The sequence below is a fragment of the Brachionichthys hirsutus genome, chromosome 2 (genome assembly GCF_040956055.1).
Source record: "Brachionichthys hirsutus isolate HB-005 chromosome 2, CSIRO-AGI_Bhir_v1, whole genome shotgun sequence".
Taxonomy (NCBI): domain Eukaryota; kingdom Metazoa; phylum Chordata; class Actinopteri; order Lophiiformes; family Brachionichthyidae; genus Brachionichthys; species Brachionichthys hirsutus.
In genome coordinates, this window is record NC_090898.1 from 1,668,606 (window position 1) to 1,689,065 (window position 20,460).

The 20,460-nt window shown below is 46.5% G+C and overlaps 1 protein-coding gene across 1 annotated transcript; it reads right to left on the bottom strand.

Annotated features, from left to right (window-relative positions):
- Positions 1–223: 223 nt before the first annotated feature.
- LOC137907702 (alpha-1,3-mannosyl-glycoprotein 4-beta-N-acetylglucosaminyltransferase C-like) lies at positions 224–10,069 on the bottom strand. The gene is made up of 4 exons (XM_068752063.1): positions 9,974–10,069; positions 9,741–9,891; positions 1,181–1,435; positions 224–1,104 (listed from the first exon to the last, which is right to left on the bottom strand). The coding sequence occupies exons 1-4, from the start codon at positions 10,067–10,069 to the stop codon at positions 224–226; spliced, it is 1,383 nt and encodes a 460-aa protein (XP_068608164.1).
- Positions 10,070–20,460: the final 10,391 nt, after the last annotated feature.

Below are 20,460 nucleotides of genomic sequence, written 5' to 3' on the forward strand. Positions count from 1 at the left end.
GTCCTCACAGAGACAGGGCCAGGGACAACATGTCCCTAAATGTCCCTAAATGTCCTTCATATCAGCAGGAGCAGCCGCTTTAGCTTAGCTTCAGTTTCATTCAGTGTTGGACTACAAGGCAAAAAACACATCACACGTACAGGTCCATTAAGTTAAAACCAGGTTTAAAACTTTATTCATCTTACAGGAAGTGAGCGTTCCCTCTGACGTTTCCTGCGGGATCCTACTGTTTTGATGCAATCCTGATTTTCCTGATGATCACCCAATCACTTTGGCCTTCTGTGACTTGAATCCGGAGACAGGAAGAGGCCGAGGAAGGCGCCGTGTTGACCTCCTGCATCGCAAACCTTCCATTCTTAAGCGTCCCCAGGGATCGGAACGCTTTACAGCTCTTCTCCTGGTTGCCAGCAAACACATCGTGGCCAAGCTCCACCTCTGCTGACTGCAGAAGGTCTTTGCCTCCATCCCCTGTTTCGACCACGATCTCTGTCACCACTCTGGGCTCTGTAAACACCACAGTCAGGTAGCTTCCCTTTGGGGGGGGGTAGCCCCAGAAGAATCCCTCCCCAGCACTCCAGGCGTTTTTCGGGTCGTGTGTCTTGTAGGTGGACATATTGGAGTAAACCTCAGCTGAAGGGTTGGCGTAGAACTCTTCTTCAAAGTACCTGTCCTTTAGTTTATTGTGTATCCCCTGAAATGAGGAGAACGTTCCCATGTGTTGGAACAGGGAGGGCTTCAAGAGGATCGGCTCCTTCTGAGCCATCGACTCTCGGAAGTGAGTCATCAACCAGTCACAGGGCATTTCCTGGTAAAAGAGGAAGAGGAAGCGTGCCAGGAGAGGAAGATGGGCTGACTTGTAGAGTTTCCCAATGTAGCCGAGGATTGAAAACTCCAGCATTATCCAGGTGGCCTTCTTTGCCTCCTGCTCAGTAATGTGCATCTGGATCTTGGTGAAGAAGTGTGTTGCAGCAGAAACGTCATCCTCCAACTGGAGATAGTATTGACTAAGCCCGGCACTGTAGAGGGTCAGGAAGGCGTAGTCCACGTTCTGCTTGGAGCGAAAAGACACCCTTTCCGGAGCGTCGTTGAAGTTTCTCTTTAGACCTGCCGGAGAACCACAGAGACGTCCATCGGTGCTCAGCTTCAGGTGGGTTATGGAAGCATCACACAAGCACTGCACCTGTAAGTGGAGGGTAGTGATCCTCAGGAACATGGAGGACCACCAGCTGGCATTGGTCCAGCTCAGAGGCAAACGTATTTTCGATTTCTTTGACTGTAGTGACTCTCCAGCTGGTGTCAAAATCCGCTAGGAGCACTACCACCACCAAGGAGGAGCGCTCCTCCTGGGAAGACTGGGAGAAGAGGGACTGCAAGGTGGATATGAGGTAGCTTCCTTTCATCCGTTTCACTGATGACATTCCAACTGTTAAATACTCTGAAACATGTCAGGACAGAAAAGAGAACATTAACACTTCAAACCCAGGAGACTTTATTAACACGATTAAAGTTTTAGGCAGGTCTAATAATCTATCCTTTAGCAGGTGGAATTCTCATTGAGATTAAAGGATGTTTGTCTCGTGGTCTTGAGTTGTGAAGGACATTTCAACATAGCACGGAAAACACGAGATCTCTAGAAGTCTCTAAACACTGCATTCTATCTATCCAATAGCTGACTGGGAGCCAGTGTAGCCATTTCAGAACTGGACTGATGTGTTCAACACTTGAGCTGTTTTGGAGAAACACATTTCCAGTGGTTTAGTAATAAATGAAGTGATCATCTACGTATATTTGCTACATTTGACTATCAATTACCAAAAGAAAAAATCCCAAACTATCAAATACATAAAATAAAAAGGAATAATGAACCCTAACCATAACCTTATAACCCAAAACCCTAACCATATAACCCCTTAACCCTAAACTTATAACCGTATCACCCTATCACCCTATAACCCTAACCCTAACCCGATAACTCCCCAACCCCCTAACCATAACCCTATAACCCTGCACAAAGTCATAATAGAAAACATTGGCTAACAAACGGTTTGAAAAATGCATGTAAAAAGAAAAACAGACAAGGAGTTTATCAAATCAAGAACCTAGAATGGTGAGAAGCAGTGGTGTCGTTAGCTCTATTTTATTTTATTTATTTTATTCTTAAGCCCCCCTAAATAATTTTGAGTTGTTTTATTAAAAAAAAATTTTTTTTGTTTTGTTCAGTGACCAAAAATTGCCGACATATTCTATTAAAACCGCCAGAATATATGTTTAAAAACAGGTAACCTGTCATTATTTACTTAAATCTGATCATGAATCTGTTTCCCCTCACTTCATGACGTAAGGTATAGAGAACCCGTTCCACCTGTTCCTATAGAGAATGCCCACATCACTGAAACTCCAGTCCACGTTTTCCCTGTGACCGCGCTAATTGTCGGTCCTGCAGCGTGTTTGACGCACACAGAGCATGATAGAAGAGCTTTAGGAGAAGAACGTGAACGGATGGATGAAGAATGGATAAAATAAAGTTTTTCAACAAAGTACGTTTATCACTGCTGGTAGTAACATTTAGTTATTGTGTGACACACTTAAAGGAAACGCACAGACGCATTAGCCATGGAGCTATGAGAGAACCTCAGCCCAGTGCCATGCCCACAGTCTCCTTGAATCAGGTGCAGAGACCTGCAGAACCTGCAGAACCTGGAGGAACCTGCAGGTTCACGCACTGACTAGAACTCAGACACAGTGAAAAGAGAGTTACTTTTCCTTGCGTGGATAGGATGATAGCTTGAGTTCAGATTCTGCAGTAGATGCAGAGCTACTAAAAGGCATCCAGCATGCAGGCCTGAATGTGAGAACCTCTTGAGTGGATCACAATTTAATGAACTCTCAAAACACTCCAGCCTGAAAACAGAGGAGGTTCTAGTGGCCATAAAACAGAGGCTGGATGTTCTCCCAAAGATATATTGTCTGTGCACAACCTCCTTGATTCAGACATGTTTCCTTCTCTGAAGGTTCTACCCAAGTTGCCCTAACAGTGCCCGTAAGCAGCTGCTCGTGTGAAAGGTCCTTTAGAGCACTGCGTTGGTTGCACTGCGTCGGTTGCACTGCGTCGGTTGCGTTCCTGGCTGCGTCAAACAACGGGTCAGAAAAGACTTCACAGTCTTGCAGTCATTGAAGAAGACGAGCTTCAGAATCACAACAGAGTGATCGACTCTTAGAAACAGACGGCGTTCTTTGAGTCCTTGTTAGCCGTTTGAGGTTTTGAGCTCTTACGCTACATTTGCTCACATCCTGTGCATCTCCTGGGGGCTAAGCCCCCCCTGTCCTTAAAACCTAGTGACGCCCCTGGTGAGAAGCGCCATAAGAAGTACAAAAATAACGTAACCAATATATTGAAACAAGGAAAAAAAGAATATTATAATAGACTTTTGCATGAAAATGAAAATAATATAAAGGCTACATGGAATATTCTGAACGAAGTATTAGGAAATAAGACGGGTCTAACGGAGTTGTCTAAATACTTTGTAAAGGATTAAATGGTTAATGAATTAAATACTTTTTTTTGTAAATGTAGGACCTAGCTTGGCAAAGGAAATACAGTAGTACCTCAGCTTACGAATGTCTCTACATCCGAAAGTTTCAGGTTACAAAGTATCTGAATGGGAAAATATTGCCTCTCGTTACGAAGGCGTTTCAGGATACAAAGTCAAAAATAGCTGCTCGTAGCTGCTCTGCCATTGGCTATCGCCTAAAATCTGCCTGGCAACCCGTTGCGTATGCGTGTATCTCAGCATGCTATTCGTGTCCCCCTCGTGTCACCCGGAAAAAGTGTTGACAAGTCGGGCTATTGCTCATTATGATGACGTCTGCCTCGCACATTTCCGACGGATTGTCAAAAGCCGGCAAAAGCAGACGTCATTGGATCAGTTTTTCAAGAAACGCGAGGCAGAAAACACCGCAAAGGACCAGTAAACAAAGAGGACAAAAAGTAACAGCTAACAGGTAGATTAATATTTTTAAAAAAAATCATAATGTAGCGTCCGTCGGACGCTGGAATAAGCACACGACGGGTAACTCTCCCTAACTCCCGCAGCTCTCCCGTTCTCCTCCTCCTCCTCGCAGCACCCCCACACACACACCGCCCCTCCTCCCTGGATGCCTTTGCGGACTCTCTGCAGCGTAGGAATAATGAACACTCCTAAAACATGAACCGTTACAATACTTTTGCGGGGCTTGGAACGGATTAGTGCATTTACATTCAAAATGCGTCTCTACTTACGAAGTTTTCACGTTACGAAGCTACTCCCAGAACGGATTAAATTCGTAAGTAGAGGTACCACTGTACCAAGAGTTAATGAACAGTTAAAAGAGGCCTGGACAGGGGAAAATAGGGGTTTTGCAGTCAATGTTTCTTGTTAGTCCGGCGGCTCAGCAAAATTATGGGGACACGGCGGATAAAAGCACCAAATTATTTTTATGTGCTCTACATCACCATAGCTTTCAATTTTTGGTGGGAGCCGCCTCATCAAGATGGCGGATGGCGGCCATATTGGATTTCCGCCATGTAAAATCTGTAAATGCCAATATCTCGGCTTCCAAGCCACTTAGAAGGTCAATCTTGGTGTCAAAGTATACATTTTCTGAGTCAGGGAATGCATTAAAGCTATTGAGAATACCACTAGATGATTATTTCTGCAGAGATCAAATAAATAATGTTCATTCTGGCAATGTATGCATCATTTTCAACTCAATTCCTAAGCAGCTGGACATAAAATTATAACATACATGAATTGAACTTGATTTGCTTCACTTTTTAACATAAGTATTATGTTGATTACGTATAATCAAATTATCTGTTAGACCAGGGGTCAGGAACCTCTGGCTCGGGAGCCATATGTGGCTCTTTTGATGGCTGCATCTGGCTCGCGGACAAATCTTCAATTATAAAAAATATTCCCAGACGCTGGTTCGCTGGGTTGGGGGGTTGCCCGAGCTCGGCGGTGGGTTGGGTGGTGGGGGGGAGGGGTGCGGTGGGGGGGAGGGGGCGGGGGGGGCGCTGGGGGTGGGGGTGGGGGGCGGTGGTGGGGGGTGGGGGTGGCTGGGCCGTGGGGGGGGCTGGGGGACTGTGGGGGGTGTGTGGGATGGGTGGAGGGTGCTGGGAGGGGGGCGGGTGGTTGGGGGGGGCGTGGTGTTGGGTGCTGGTGGGGCGCCAGGCCGGCCCGCTGTGCCCCGTGCCGCTGCGCTGGCCTAGGTTTTGTCGGCTGTGTTGGTGTAAGTCGCCCCCGGGCCCTGGACTGGTTCTTCTGCGTGTGGCTCTGGTGGGGCCATGGTGGTTGTTCTTGGGTTGCTGTGGCTGCTTGGGGTGATCTGGGGGCTTATGTTGCCATTGTTGGGTCCGGGATGGCTGCCCCGTTCTTAGGTGGAGGTTTCACGCATGCCAGATCCACCACTCCAGCACCTATTAAAACTCGTTTAGAGAGTCAACCCCGCACACAGATCTCTGAGTTAGTGGAGGTTGCTGGGTCAGTGCTTGTGGCTCTCACTATGCTCTCTCTCTTTTTCCTCAGATCTGAGAACTTGGTGATCCATACTTTCCTCTAGAGACGAATGTGAACCTGGTGTATTGGGACAACTCTTGGTGATGATTGGATGGAAGGGGTAGAATTAAGGGGCACAAATAAATCCATTGCACTTTCTTCTCATAACACTGTGTATTTGTCACTTTTTGTTTGTTCATGTTGTATGTTCACTGCGGTGTGCACAGCCCTCTACGGTGGTAAGCAGGTAATAAAATCAATAAAATAGGAATAGGCTAGGCTGCCAAGAGGGCAGGTGACGGTCACAATCACTATAAGAATAAAAATTGCATAGAACTCCAGCAGTGACTGACGTTATGTCCGTCACTGTGGAGCACGAATGCAGACAAGGTAAAAAAAGAAAAAAAAAAAAAAGAAAGAAAAATATATTTTTTTCGTTACACTCCTTTGCACAAACCGGCGACTAGAAAGCCGGTTCGCTATGAGGCAGTGATCAGAGGAAGTTCGGTTTTTATACGGCGTTCTGCTCACTGGGAAAGGGACAAACGCTGATTGATAGCGGGTCGATCTGCGTTCAAAAACAGTCAAACCAGTAATTTCAGTGGGAAAGTGGCAAACATACATGTTGTTGTGTCTATCTATCTGTCTATCTATCTATCTATCTATCGCCTAGGCAACGCAGATGAGGAAGAGACACTGTTCAAATGGGGTTGCTGTATTTTGCTGTCGAAAATAGCGGTCGATGTGCGCACCCGCAAAAGGGTCCGCACAACGGCCGGTTGTGAGATCAGGAAGTAAACTTCCCTTGTTTTAATTGCGTTGTCGGCTCGCTAATTTTAGAAGATTGCTGAAAGAAAAAAAGAGGAGTCACAAAGCGATCAGCAAAACCACGCAGCACCAGAAGTCGCATTAATGGTAAGAAATATCCATCATTGATTAGCAACAGCATAACAATGTTATTCAAAAGAATTCAGAGACTTGTATTTAGTTTTAAACATATTGTAGGGCTCTCCCAGAATGACATTTAATAATATGTGGTGTTCATGGCTCTCTCAGCCAAAAAGGTTCCCGCCCCCTGTGTTAGACCGTGCTTGTTTTCAGACCCAAATGCACGACACAGGAGGCAGTGGAACAGTTCAAAACCTGGAGGGGATTTAATTATAAAAGGTGATGTACAGAAGGGGCAGAGCAAATATCTGAGTCGTGAGACAGGCAAGGGTCAGGAACCATAACATTATATGTCACGTTTGCAACTGCAAAGCTCTGTGCATTTCCAGTGTGCCTTCCTACATGAGCACCTTGCACCACAGCCACATTTGATCAGTTCAGCGCAGGCTTTTGAAGCCATTGGTAGAATGCTCCACACTGGAAGCCAGACCTGGCTGTCTCCATTCAATGTCCATCCACATCCTTCTGGATTGGGTGTGGCTGCTGGGCCAGTTCAGATGTTGCCCAGATTCCAGACTGGTAGGCAACTCGCTTCAAGTGCTGCAGCATTGAATCCTGTGTTCCATCGTTTTGTTCTTCTGGCAGAACAACTCTGTCCTTGCTTCATTGACAGATTCCCAGTGGATGCAATCTTCATGGAGAGGAAGGTGAAGAGTTCCTGCTTGTTCATCGGGTCACACAGGAAATCTGGCCAATTCCCTGGCAGCTTGTTCTGACCAGCCACCTTCCGTCGTATCCCTTTGCCTCGCTTCTCCCTTATTGACTCTTTTATGCTGCTGGTGATGTAAGTGTCCCAAACCACGTCAACGCTTTTGGAGGTCTCCAAGTGCTTCATGATGTGGGGAACAAAGACACAACTGGCATATTCGTCGAATGTGGTAAAGTTGGTAGTGGACAGGAAGTGCACAACAGCGGCACCGTCGAGTACTTTGACATCCAAAGTACCTGGAGGTTCCTGTTGTGTCTTCTGTGTCAGAACAATTAGCAGATCTGACTTCTTTCCCAGCCGTAGTTTCCCTCTGTCAGACAGAGAGGGAGGGTTTGGATGGTTTTCGTGCTTAAAGAAGGTGCTCATGTCCCCCTCTCTGTGTTGCATGGCTGTATATAATTGGGAGAAGAGTGCCTCATCATCCTTCAATATTGATATCTGCCCTGCCTGCTTGGTCTTGATCTTGGGTGTTGGGCATCTGAAGAGAGGCAGTGAGTTCTTTTTGATGGGCTCGTGAATGGAGTGTGTGCGGTCCCTGATCACTGTGTCGTGCATTTGGGTCTGAAAACAAGCACGGTCTAACAGATAATTTGATTATACATGTAATAATACTTATGTTAAAAAGTGAAGCAAATCAAGTTCAATTCATGTATGTTATCCATTTATGTCCAGCTGCTTAGGAATTGAGTTGAAAATGATGCATACATTGCCAGAATGAACATAACAGACTAAACAAGACTCCTCCAATTTAGTCGAGCGCCATATTCTCTCCAGTTTCCTGCGCTGTTTGCTTTAACAATCTAATTTCAGAATTGAACCACGGAGCTTTCCTTTTTGGTTTTAGTTTTTTAATTCTTATGGGGGCGTATTGACATGCAAATAGTAAAAAATACCATAGATTGTGTGATTAAACCAATTCATTATATAATGAATCTTTCGTTTAAGATGGGAGTCTTTCCAGATAGGATGAAAATGGTTAAAGTCATTCCTCTTTTTAAAACTAGAGATAAATATAATTTTAATAATTAAAGACCAATATCACTTCTATCTCAATTTTAAAAAATATGATAAAATGTATTTGTGACAGCTTTATTGAAAATAATAATGTGTTAAATGAAAGTCAGTATGGATTTCGTTCAAATAGGTCAACAAATATGGCAATAATGAAAATTGTAGAGGACATTACAACTGCAATTGACAAAAATAAATACACAATAGGGATGTTCATTGATTTAAAGAAGGCATTTGACACCATAGATCATATGTGTCAAACTCAAGGCCCGGGGGCCAATGTGGCCCGCCACGTCATGTTTTGTGGCCCGCAAGAGCTTTGTGCAGACATTTGTTTTAGTAAAATGCTGAAAAGTAAAAGTGAATCAGAGTTGATGTGTATTTGTAACTGATTTATAATCTGTAAATGGGGTTTTAATTATCCATTCTGGACCCAGATGATATTCAGTGGTGAGATAGAGCCCCCCCCCCCCCCCCCTACATGACTGTGTTCATTTCCCTAAATATCGGTCAATAATAAATGGAGATATTGACGAACAGATTACAGACAGACGCGGGCGATTACATAACCTCGGCGGATATTTTTACAGCAGTAAGGTATAGATATATTTTTAGAACTATGCAATTGCATATGTAATATTTATAATTTAATTAAGTATGTAGTAGTAAATACAGTTATTTAGCAGCATGTTAAGGAGTAGTTACACTTTATTTACATTACATTACATTTAGTTACATTTACAACTGGCCCTTTGACAGCAGCCATTATGCTGATGTGGCCCTCGGAGAACACGAGTTTGACACCCCTGGACTAAAGTAAGGATGGGCCGTTGTTTCTCTTTACTCAGCTGACTGGTTCTAACAGTTGTCAAATAAAACTGTCAACTGTGAAAGCAACATGACTTCCGCACAACAGACTTGATGGCCCAGCCCCCATTAAGAAGGTACTCAATGACATCATCACCACCGTGGACAATAAACAGGCCTGCATGGCCTGGCCAAAGGCTAGACCCTAATGTCCTCTTGCACAGGCTTTATAGCATTGGCCTGTCCAAGACTTGTATTAACTGGCTTGCCAGCTAATTTAACAACCGTGTACAGAGAGTGAAGTCAGAAAAGGTTGTGTCAGAACCACTTTATATCTCTACAGGTGTGCCTCAAGGTTCCATCTTGGGCCCAAGCTTTTTTTCCATCTACATAAACAATGTGGCCAAGGATGTCGGTGCCTCCGGGATACATTTCTATGCTGACGATACCATCATTTACTCATCTGACTCCTCAGGCCACTCTGCGGCATCCACTCTCCAACTTCTATTGAGAAGTCCTTTCGCGACCGACAGAATGTATTAATCTAACAAACACAACAACCTTTCATTCATTCTGTTGAAGGTGACACAATTAAAAACGTTGGTTCATCAGAACTCTGAGGCTGCAACCCTGTTGGTATTAATGCGTCACATCACCAAAATGTCCAGAAATCACTATTATATGATGATTACTCCTCCCGAACAGGACAGTCATCGCGTGTCACTCACTCTGCGGAGTGCATGGCGCCCCAGCAAGCAGCTGATAGGACACCCCGAGTGGCAGGTAGCCTCCGTGCTCCACCCAGGACTCCTTCACCGCCAACCTCTCAGCTTTCCAAGTAATGTTCTTAGGAACGGGTTCTGGTGAAGGTTCTGGGTGCTGCAAAACCAGTCCACAAATGTATTTGTATTATAGAGCATCCCATATACAAAGAGCGTGTTGCTCATTCGCTTCTACTTACGGCGGTGAGGAAGGCAGTTTTGATGACGACGTAAAATCCCCCAAACAGGAATAATACTGTCAATGCAGTGTTCTTCTTCTTCCACTGAAATCGCATTTCCTAACACACACACACACACACACACACACACACACACACACACAGTTAGAGCGCCGACTTTCTTCTCCCACTCCGGTGGAATGACAGAAATCAGCCGGACGACGGTCCTCGTCAGAGTACTCTGTAAGATGCTGTTGAAGAGACTCTCCTCGCACTAACCGCCACGCCAGCTAAAGTATGCAGTAGAATAACCGCACACCTCTCCAGCCACGCCCTTGATCAGCAGTTCTCCTCTGTGATCTGTGCTCTCGGTGAATGGCTAGGAATATGTTGGGTGACCTGGACAGGAGGTCCCAAGGATGTGTTCGTTTAATTGGCTAGAGCAACCTAGAAGAAGCATTTTAAAGTTGGCAATTTTATTTCGCCTCTTCCAGCTTCTGAAAATGTTGAAAATAAGGTTTAAGGGGGGAATCAGTTGATTCAACAATTTAAAAACAGGGGAAAAGGAATGGAGGAAAATGATTCCTGATTAAATGTTTCAATTTAAAACTTGAGTTAAACACGAAAGAGAAACCGAATCAACCAAAACTCAAACACTTTATTTAAGCATCAAATAATATATTGGCAAGGGAAGGCAGAGCAATCCATAATACAAAAAGCATCAAATGATTCAAATGAACATCATTTAAAAAGCTGTACCTTTAGAGGTTGGAGGGACAGTTTGAGTGATCAGATCAAAATGGCCTTTTCTGCCGTGGCAGAGGTGAAGCAGTTGCCCCAGTTGCCCCAGTTGCTTGCTCCTTATTGGTCAGTCCAGAAGAGTCGATGATAAACACTGATTAATAATCACCACTGGCTCTAAAGGTATCAAAGGAAATAAACGTTGTTGTTTCCTGGTCACTCACTTGTAATGCCATTTATTCGCCCCCAGGCTATGGCTCCTCCTCCTGGGCGGTGTTATGGCAACAAGTGTGCATGCTTGCTATGAAGGTGTGAATTGCGTTGTTGTGTTTCTCTTCTGTTGCTGGTTTGTCAGCCCGCGTGACCGGCTCTGTTTACGGCACCCCCTCTGGCCACTTGACAGGCTCCGCCTCCCGATGACATCAGCTGAGCCCCTCAGATGCTGCAAATCCACCTGAGGTGCTGTCAAGCAGCCGGGCTGGTTTAAAAGCACCCCCCCTCCTCCTCCTCCTCCTCTTCCTCGGTCGATCGTTTGCGGTGACTTTGCGTGTTCTTTGTTGACATTCAGGTGGTGATAGTGTGTGTGTGTGTGTGTGTGTGCGTGGCACTGATACTGGTTTGTTGGGTTTTCTGTTACACCCCCCTGTAAATGACAGTTTCGATGTTTGTGTGGGTTGCTGATGTGAGGAAGCAGCAGGGGTGTAACCACGGGGCCGAGGCAGGCTGAGGAGATCCTTTTACTTGGTTCCCCCTGAAGGGAAGCTTCACGTTTGAGTTTGTTCCACATCCCTTTTGTTTGAGTTTATTTAAACAGGAACAATACATATTCATGAACGTTTACACGTAAATATGTAAGATTATAGCCAACAGCTAATTTCCATCTTTAGTCCCTTTGACATCAACAACATAAAACCACAAAATCAATAAAACAACAGTCATAACAAATAGAACAGTTCTACTAAATAGTACAAAATAATGAGGATGATGACATTATCAGAAAATCTGCAGATTGTACCCCAACAATTAGCCAACGGTAAACAAATATATAAGTTTAGGCATGGTTGTGGCTACAATGTTGCTCTTCCAATAGCCATGCTTTAAATTGTTTGGAAAATGAGGTCAGTCGGGAGTTCACGTATCGTGGTTGGGATAGAATTCCAAGTATGAGAAGCACGAACAGAAAAAGTGGCTTTACTAAAGGCACTTTTTCTGAATGGACCTACACAGTCACCTCCAGAGCCTGTTCTTGTTGATGTGTTTGAGTTTATCTTCACAAATTCTAGTAATGGAGGAGGTGCTCTGCCATGGAAGATTTTATAAATCAAGATCGCATCGATGTGTTTAACAGTGCTGTCCCAGCTTAATCGCTCATGTTTCTTTAATATATGACAGTGATGATACATATTCGGCTTTTTATCCAACACTTTTAGAGATGGTTTGGATCGTCTGGTCATTTGCTGTCATTTTAAGATGCCGTTAATAATAAACAACAGCTTTCTTGTGAAACCGTCACCGCCTCTTTTATGCGATGTCACTGTTCCCCGAGGGACGTAACATAAACTGGGGGCTACTTGACTTGGTCCGCTTTTCTCTACACCCGCCTTCGTGTGGAGAGAATACTTCTGGTTGGCACTTTTTTTCGCGTGTGTGGGAATGATGACCGTTGACATGAATGCGTTTACGCAGGCTCCTACTCTGGATGCGTTTACGCAGGCTCCTACTCTGGATGCGTTTACGCGGGGCTCCTACTCTGGATGCGTTTACACGGGGCTCCTACTCTGGATGCGTTTACACGGGGCTCCTCCTCTGGATGCGTTTACGCAGGCTCCTACTCTGGATGCGTTTACACGGGGCTCCTACTCTGGATGCATTTACACGGGGCTCCTCCTCTGGATGCGTTTACGCAGGCTCCTACTCTGGATGCGTTTACGCAGGCTCCTACTCTGGATGCGTTTACGCAGGCTCCTACTCTGGATGCGTTTACGCGGGGCTCCTCCTCTGGATGCGTTTACCCGGGGCTCCTCCTCTGGATGCGTTTACGCAGGCTCCTACTCTGGATGCGTTTACGCGGGGCTCCTACTCTGGATGCGTTTACGCGGGGCTCCTCCTCTGGATGCGTTTACGCGGGGCTCCTACTCTGGATGCGTTTACGCGGGGCTCCTACTCTGGATGCGTTTACGCGGGGCTCCTACTCTGGATGCGTTTACGCGGGGCTCCTACTCTGGATGCGTTTACGCAGGCTCCTCCTCTGGATGCGTTGACGCGGGCTCCTCCTCTGGATGCGTTTACCCGGGGCTCCTACTCTGGATGCGTTTACGCGGGGCTCCTACTCTGGATGCGTTTACCCGGGGCTCCTACTCTGGATGCGTTTACGCAGGCTCCTACTCTGGATGCGTTTACGCAGGCTCCTACTCTGGATGCGTTTACGCAGGCTCCTACTCTGGATGCGTTTACGCGGGGCTCCTACTCTGGATGCGTTTACGCAGGCTCCTCCTCTGGATGCGTTGACGCGGGGCTCCTACTCTGGATGCGTTTACGCAGGCTCCTACTCTGGATGCGTTTACGCGGGGCTCCTACTCTGGATGCGTTTACGCAGGCTCCTACTCTGGATGCGTTTACGCAGGCTCCTACTCTGGATGCGTTTACGCAGGCTCCTACTCTGGATGCTTTTACGCAGGCTCCTACTCTGGATGCGTTTACGCAGGCTCCTACTCTGGATGCTTTTACGCAGGCTCCTACTCTGGATGCGTTTACGCAGGCTCCTACTCTGGATGCGTTTACGCAGGCTCCTACTCTGGATGCGTTTACGCAGGCTTCTACTCTGGATGCGTTTACGCAGGCTCCTACTCTGGATGCGTTTACGCAGGCTCCTACTCTGGATGCGTTTACGCAGGCTCCTCCTCTGGATGCGTTTACGCAGGCTCGTCCTCTGGATGCGTTTACGCAGGCTCCTCCTCTGGATGCGTTTACGCAGGCTCCTCCTCTGGATGCGTTTACGCAGGCTCGTCCTCTGGATGCGTTTACGCATGCTCCTACTCTGGATGCGTTTACGCAGGCTCCTCCTCTGGATGCGTTTACGCGGGGCTCCTCCTCTGGATGCGTTTACGCGGGGCTCCTACTCTGGATGCGTTTACGCGGGGTTCCTACTCTGGATGCGTTTACGCGGGGCTCCTACTCTGGATGCGTTTACGCGGGGCTCCTACTCTGGATGCGTTTACGCGGGGCTCCTACTCTGGATGCGTTTACGCGGGGCTCCTACTCTGGATGCGTTTACGCAGGCTCCTCCTCTGGATGCGTTTACGCAGGCTCCTACTCTGGATGCGTTTACGCAGGCTCCTCCTCTGGATGCGTTTACGCAGGCTCCTACTCTGGATGCTTTTACGCAGGCTCCTACTCTGGATGCGTTTACGCAGGCTCCTACTCTGGATGCGTTTATGCAGGCTCCTACTCTGGATGCGTTTACGCAGGCTCCTACTCTGGATGCGTTTACGCGGGGCTCCTACTCTGGATGCGTTTACCCAGGCTCCTACTCTGGATGCGTTTACGCGGGGCTCCTACTCTGGATGCGTTTACGCAGGCTCCTACTCTGGATGCTTTTACGCAGGCTCCTACTCTGGATGCGTTTACGCAGGCTCCTCCTCCGGATGCGTTTACGCAGGCTCCTCCTCCGGATGCGTTTACGCGGGGCTCCTACTCTGGATGCGTTTACGCAGGCTCCTGCTCCGGATGCGTTTACGCAGGCTCCTACTCTGGATGCGTTTACGCGGGGCTCCTACTCTGGATGCGTTTACGCAGGCTCCTACTCTGGATGCGTTTACGCGGGGCTCCTACTCTGGATGCGTTTACGCAGGCTCCTGCTCCGGATGCGTTTACGCAGGCTCCTACTCTGGATGCGTTTACGCAGGCTCCTACTCTGGATGCGTTTACCCAGGCTCCTCCTCTGGATGCGTTTACCCAGGCTCCTACTCTGGATGCGTTTACCCAGGCTCCTACTCTGGATGCGTTTACGCAGGCTCCTACTCTGGATGCGTTTACGCAGGCTCCTACTCTGGATGCGTTTACTCAGGCTCCTCCTCTGGATGCGTTTACACAGGCTCCTACTCTGGATGCGTTTACGCAGGCTCCTGCTCTGGATGCAATTCCCAAATCCGTCTGTATAAATGGAGATGGGTGCTCAGAGAACAATTACGATAATCGTTAACCCTCTAACTACGGATGGTGAGGGCGCAACCGGCCGCCATTATGGCCCAGCACCACCGGTTCCCGGTAACGGTGATGCATATTACCATAAAACCGGGCATAGACAAACAACAGCGGCGGCGACACTGAAATATAATCCTGCATAACTGCAGATAAAGCAGAGCCAAGAGTTTCTAAGCTGGAGGGAGGCTGGGTAATTAATCCGGCTCACTAGTCGTATATTAACGACTTCACGCTTTACTTTTGATTTTCACAAGCTGAACAACCGGGACGGTTTGCTTCGCGGTACGAGCTGCTCTCTTTCACACACGCTAAACACACTGAAGATGAGACGCAAACGCTCTTCATGCAACAGCAATCTGTAAATGTCCAACCAGAAGGCCGCCCTGGTGATCATCCACGGCACGTCCAGTGCCAGGGGTCACATCTCAAAGCATGCTGGGACCCCGGCCACCTGTCCCCCAACACGCACAGAGAGACTTTTGACTGTCTTGTTTGTAGATGAACAAGTTTGAGTTTATACTTTTATAATTCTGGCTGTGGTGAGGATCTCACTGAAGAATACAAATAATACAAAATCATGGTGATTGAATAAGAAGCTCTGGTTCAGTAAGTCCATGCTGTGGAGTCCGACTGGATCTAAACCCATAAAACGTTCACTTTAGAGCTGATCAAATCAAGTCTGACTATAAAAGCAGCTTCTCTCTGGATCGGGCCTTCTGGGTTCTTGCCGGGTCATCCAGCCCAATCCGACAGAACTGGCTCCAACTGTTTTCTGTCTATTTGTCATCCAATCAGTATTTGGGTTTATTATAGAACCGGGTCTGGTAAATGTTTGGAGCCGTGGGACTCATTTATGATTATTGTATTAGCATGGAATAAATATTTCAGCCTTTTATTCATCCTTTCATCCAGATTGTGTGACCCATCAGCACGACGCGTGTGTGTGGTAATGGTCCTGCCAGGGCATTAAGCAGAACGCGGTAATAATAATCACCTGGACCGGGGCGACGCGGAACCCACGCAGACAGCCCACCCACCGCGTTATTCGCGTCCATCGCCAACGTTTCCGCCTGAACTGAAGCAGACACCTGAAGGCGCGTTCAGGGTCCCGCCGGTTCAGTTCAGACCCGGTCCAAATAGAAACACGTTGTCTTTTCTTGTTTTACCTTGTTCTCCGGTGATCAGTCGGTCAGTCCGCCTGTTTCCTCTCTGATGCGATGCGGGCTGCTCACGGCTGAAACGTTCCTCCCGCCTTCCCGCACCGACAGGTGAGGAGGGCGAAGCAGCTTCTGTTCCTGACAGCGTCACTGAAACACGAACTACGTTCTGAGAGCGATCCGGATCCCCGTCTGGATACAGAAACATCTGGATTTTCCCATTTACTTATAATGGACCCCCCCCAAAAAAATAAATAAAAAAAATATTTCCTTTAAAACCTGCATTCAATTCAGTCACCAAGAATCAGAGTCATAAAGGGGTCAGATATGAACCATCATGAGGCACGTCTTCTGGTTCTGATCCAGAACGAGGTCAGGAACAAATATTACATTTAACATTAAAACACTTCAAGAATCAGTTAAAAATATGGGACTTTAGAGCTCTCAGCTGTAAGATGCACTCAGGTAACACAGGTAAACATGCACAAACATGCACACTCACCAGAATCACTATAAATCAACGCATGCAAACTGATCCAGGACCGGAAATGCAAACAACAACAATTCCCATTTCAGTGGATCCTTTTAACATTCATGTTGATCATCTTCTCTCGCCTTGAGGACCAAAACGATATCCCCTCACAAATGCAAAACCGAAAACCCTGCGTCTCAAACTCAATGCTGGAATGCTTGTTGTAATTACGAAAACATCATCCACTCTGTTTCCTCACCAAGTCACCTTGGACAAATGCAGTGGCGTCGTTAGGCCTATTCTCCCCCCTAAAATATTCTTAAGCCCCCCTAAATAATTTTGGGTTGTTTTATAAAAAAAAAAAAAAAAAAACTTTTGTTTTTTTTTGTTCGGTGACCAAAAAATGCCGACATATTCTATTAAAGCCGCCAGAATATATGTTTAAAAACATGTAACCTGTCATTATTTACTTAAATCTGATCATGAATCAGTTTCCCCTCACTTCATGACGTAAGGTATAGAGAACCCGTTCCACCTGTTCCTATAGAGAATGCCCACATCACTGAAACAAGGTCCACGTTTTCCCTGTGACCGCTAATTGTCGGTCCTGCAGCGTGTTTGAACCACACAGAACATGATAGAAGAGCTTTAGGAGAAGAACGTGAACGGATGGATGAAGAATGGATAAAATAAAGTTTTTCAACAAAGTACCTTTATCACTGCTGGTAGTAACATTTAGTTATTGTGTGACACACTTAAAGGAAACGCACAGATGCATTAGCCATGGAGCTGTATGGGAGAACCACAGCCCTGTGCCACGCCCACATTCTCCCTGAATCAGGGGCAGAGACCTGTAGAACCTGCAGAACCTGGAGGCACCTGCAGGTTCACGCACTGAATAGAACTCAGACACAGTGAAAAGAGAGTTACTTTTCCCTTGCGTGGATAAGATGGCTGGCGAGCTTGAGTTTAGATTCTGCAGTAGATGCAGAGCTACTAAAAGGCATCCAGCATGCATGCCTAAATGTGGATCTAAACCCATAAAACGTTCACTTTAGAGCTGATCAAATCAAGTCTGACTATAAAAGCAGCTTCTCTCTGGATCAGGCCTTCTGGGTTCTTGCCGGGTCATCCAGCCCAATCCGACAGAACTGGCTCCAACTGTTTTCTGTCTATTTGTCATCCAATCAGTATTTGGGTTTATTATAGAACCGGGTCTGGTAAATGTTTGGAGCCGTGGGACTCATTTATGATTATTGTAATAGCATGGAATAAATATTTCAGCCTTTTATTCATCCTTTCATCCAGATTGTGTGACCCATCAGCACGACGCGTGTGTGTGGTAATGGTCCTGCCAGGGCATTAAGCAGAACGCGGTAATAATAATCACCTGGACCGGGGCGACGCGGAACCCACGCAGACAGCCCACCCACCGCGTTATTCGCATCCATCGCCAACGTTTCCGCCTGAACTGAAGCAGACACCTGAAGGCGCGTTCAGGGTCCCGCCGGTTCAGTTCAGACCCGGTCCAAATAGAAACACGTTGTCTTTTCTTGTTTTACCTTGTTCTCCGGTGATCAGTCGGTCAGTCCGCCTGTTTCCTCTCTGATGCGATGCGGGCTGCTCACGGCTGAAACGTTCCTCCCGCCTTCCCGCACCGACAGGTGAGGAGGGCGAAGCAGCTTCTGTTCCTGACAGCGTCACTGAAACACGAACCACGTTCTGAGAGCGATCCGGATCCCCGTCTGGATACAGAAACATCTGGATTTTCCCATTTACTTATAATGGACCCCCCCCAAAAAAATAAATAAAAAAAATATTTCCTTTAAAACCTGCATTCAATTCAGTCACCAAGAATCAGAGTCATAAAGGGGTCAGATATGAACCATCATGAGGCACGTCTTCTGGTTCTGATCCAGAACGAGGTCAGGAACAAATATTACATTTAACATTAAAACACTTCAAGAATCAGTTAAAAATATGGGACTTTAGAGCTCTCAGCTGTAAGATGCACTCAGGTAACACAGGTAAACATGCACAAACATGCACACTCACCAGAACCACTATAAATCAACGCATGCAAACTGATCCAGGACCGGAAATGCAAACAACAACAATTCCCATTTCAGTGGATCCTTTTAACATTCATGTTGATCATCTTCTCTCGCCTTGAGGACCAAAACGATATCCCCTCACAAATGCAAAACCGAAAACCCTGCGTCTCAAACTCAATGCTGGAATGCTTGTTGTAATTACGAAAACATCATCCACTCTGTTTCCTCACCAAGTCACCTTGGACAAATGCAGTGGCGTCGTTAGGCCTATTCTCCCCCCTAAAATATTCTTAAGCCCCCCTAAATAATTTTGGGTTGTTTTATAAAAAAAAAAAAAAAAAAACTTTTGTTTTTTTTTGTTCGGTGACCAAAAAATGCCGACATATTCTATTAAAGCCGCCAGAATATATGTTTAAAAACATGTAACCTGTCATTATTTACTTAAATCTGATCATGAATCAGTTTCCCCTCACTTCATGACGTAAGGTATAGAGAACCCGTTCCACCTGTTCCTATAGAGAATGCCCACATCACTGAAACAAGGTCCACGTTTTCCCTGTGACCGCTAATTGTCGGTCCTGCAGCGTGTTTGAACCACACAGAACATGATAGAAGAGCTTTAGGAGAAGAACGTGAACGGATGGATGAAGAATGGATAAAATAAAGTTTTTCAACAAAGTACCTTTATCACTGCTGGTAGTAACATTTAGTTATTGTGTGACACACTTAAAGGAAACGCACAGATGCATTAGCCATGGAGCTGTATGGGAGAACCACAGCCCTGTGCCACGCCCACATTCTCCCTGAATCAGGGGCAGAGACCTGTAGAACCTGCAGAACCTGGAGGCACCTGCAGGTTCACGCACTGACTAGAACTCAGACACAGTGAAAAGAGAGTTACTTTTCCCTTGCGTGGATAAGATGGCTGGCGAGCTTGAGTTTAGATTCTGCAGTAGATGCAGAGCTACTAAAAGGCATCCAGCATGCATGCCTAAATGTGGATCTAAACCCATAAAACGTTCACTTTAGAGCTGATCAAATCAAGTCTGACTATAAAAGCAGCTTCTCTCTGGATCAGGCCTTCTGGGTTCTTGCCGGGTCATCCAGCCCAATCCGACAGAACTGGCTCCAACTGTTTTCTGTCTATTTGTCATCCAATCAGTATTTGGGTTTATTATAGAACCGGGTCTGGTAAATGTTTGGAGCCGTGGGACTCATTTATGATTATTGTAATAGCATGGAATAAATATTTCAGCCTTTTATTCATCCTTTCATCCAGATTGTGTGACCCATCAGCACGACGCGTGTGTGTGGTAATGGTCCTGCCAGGGCATTAAGCAGAACGCGGTAATAATAATCACCTGGACCGGGGCGACGCGGAACCCACGCAGACAGCCCACCCACCGCGTTATTCGCGTCCATCGCCAACGTTTCCGCCTGAACTGAAGCAGACACCTGAAGGCGCGTTCAGGGTCCCGCCGGTTCAGTTCAGACCCGGTCCAAATAGAAACACGTTGTCTTTTCTTGTTTTACCTTGTTCTCCGGTGATCAGTCGGTCAGTCCGCCTGTTTCCTCTCTGATGCGATGCGGGCTGCTCACGGCTGAAACGTTCCTCCCGCCTTCCCGCACCGACAGGTGAGGAGGGCGAAGCAGCTTCTGTTCCTGACAGCGTCACTGAAACACGAACTACGTTCTGAGAGCGATCCGGATCCCCGTCTGGATACAGAAACATCTGGATTTTCCCATTTACTTATAATGGACCCCCCCCAAAAAAATAAATAAAAAAAATATTTCCTTTAAAACCTGCATTCAATTCAGTCACCAAGAATCAGAGTCATAAAGGGGTCAGATATGAACCATCATGAGGCACGTCTTCTGGTT

Excerpts from the sequence above, each read along its gene's own strand:
- LOC137907702 (XM_068752063.1), bottom strand. The coding sequence starts at position 10,069 with ATGCGATTTCAGTGGAAGAAGAAGAACACTGCATTGACAGTATTATTC. Across the intron at positions 1,436-9,740 it reads GGCGCCATGCACTCCGCAGA|AGTATTTAACAGTTGGAATG; the intron begins GTGAGTGACACG and ends GACATGTTTCAG. Across the intron at positions 1,105-1,180 it reads TCACTACCCTCCACTTACAG|GTCTAAAGAGAAACTTCAAC; the intron begins GTGCAGTGCTTG and ends GTTCTCCGGCAG.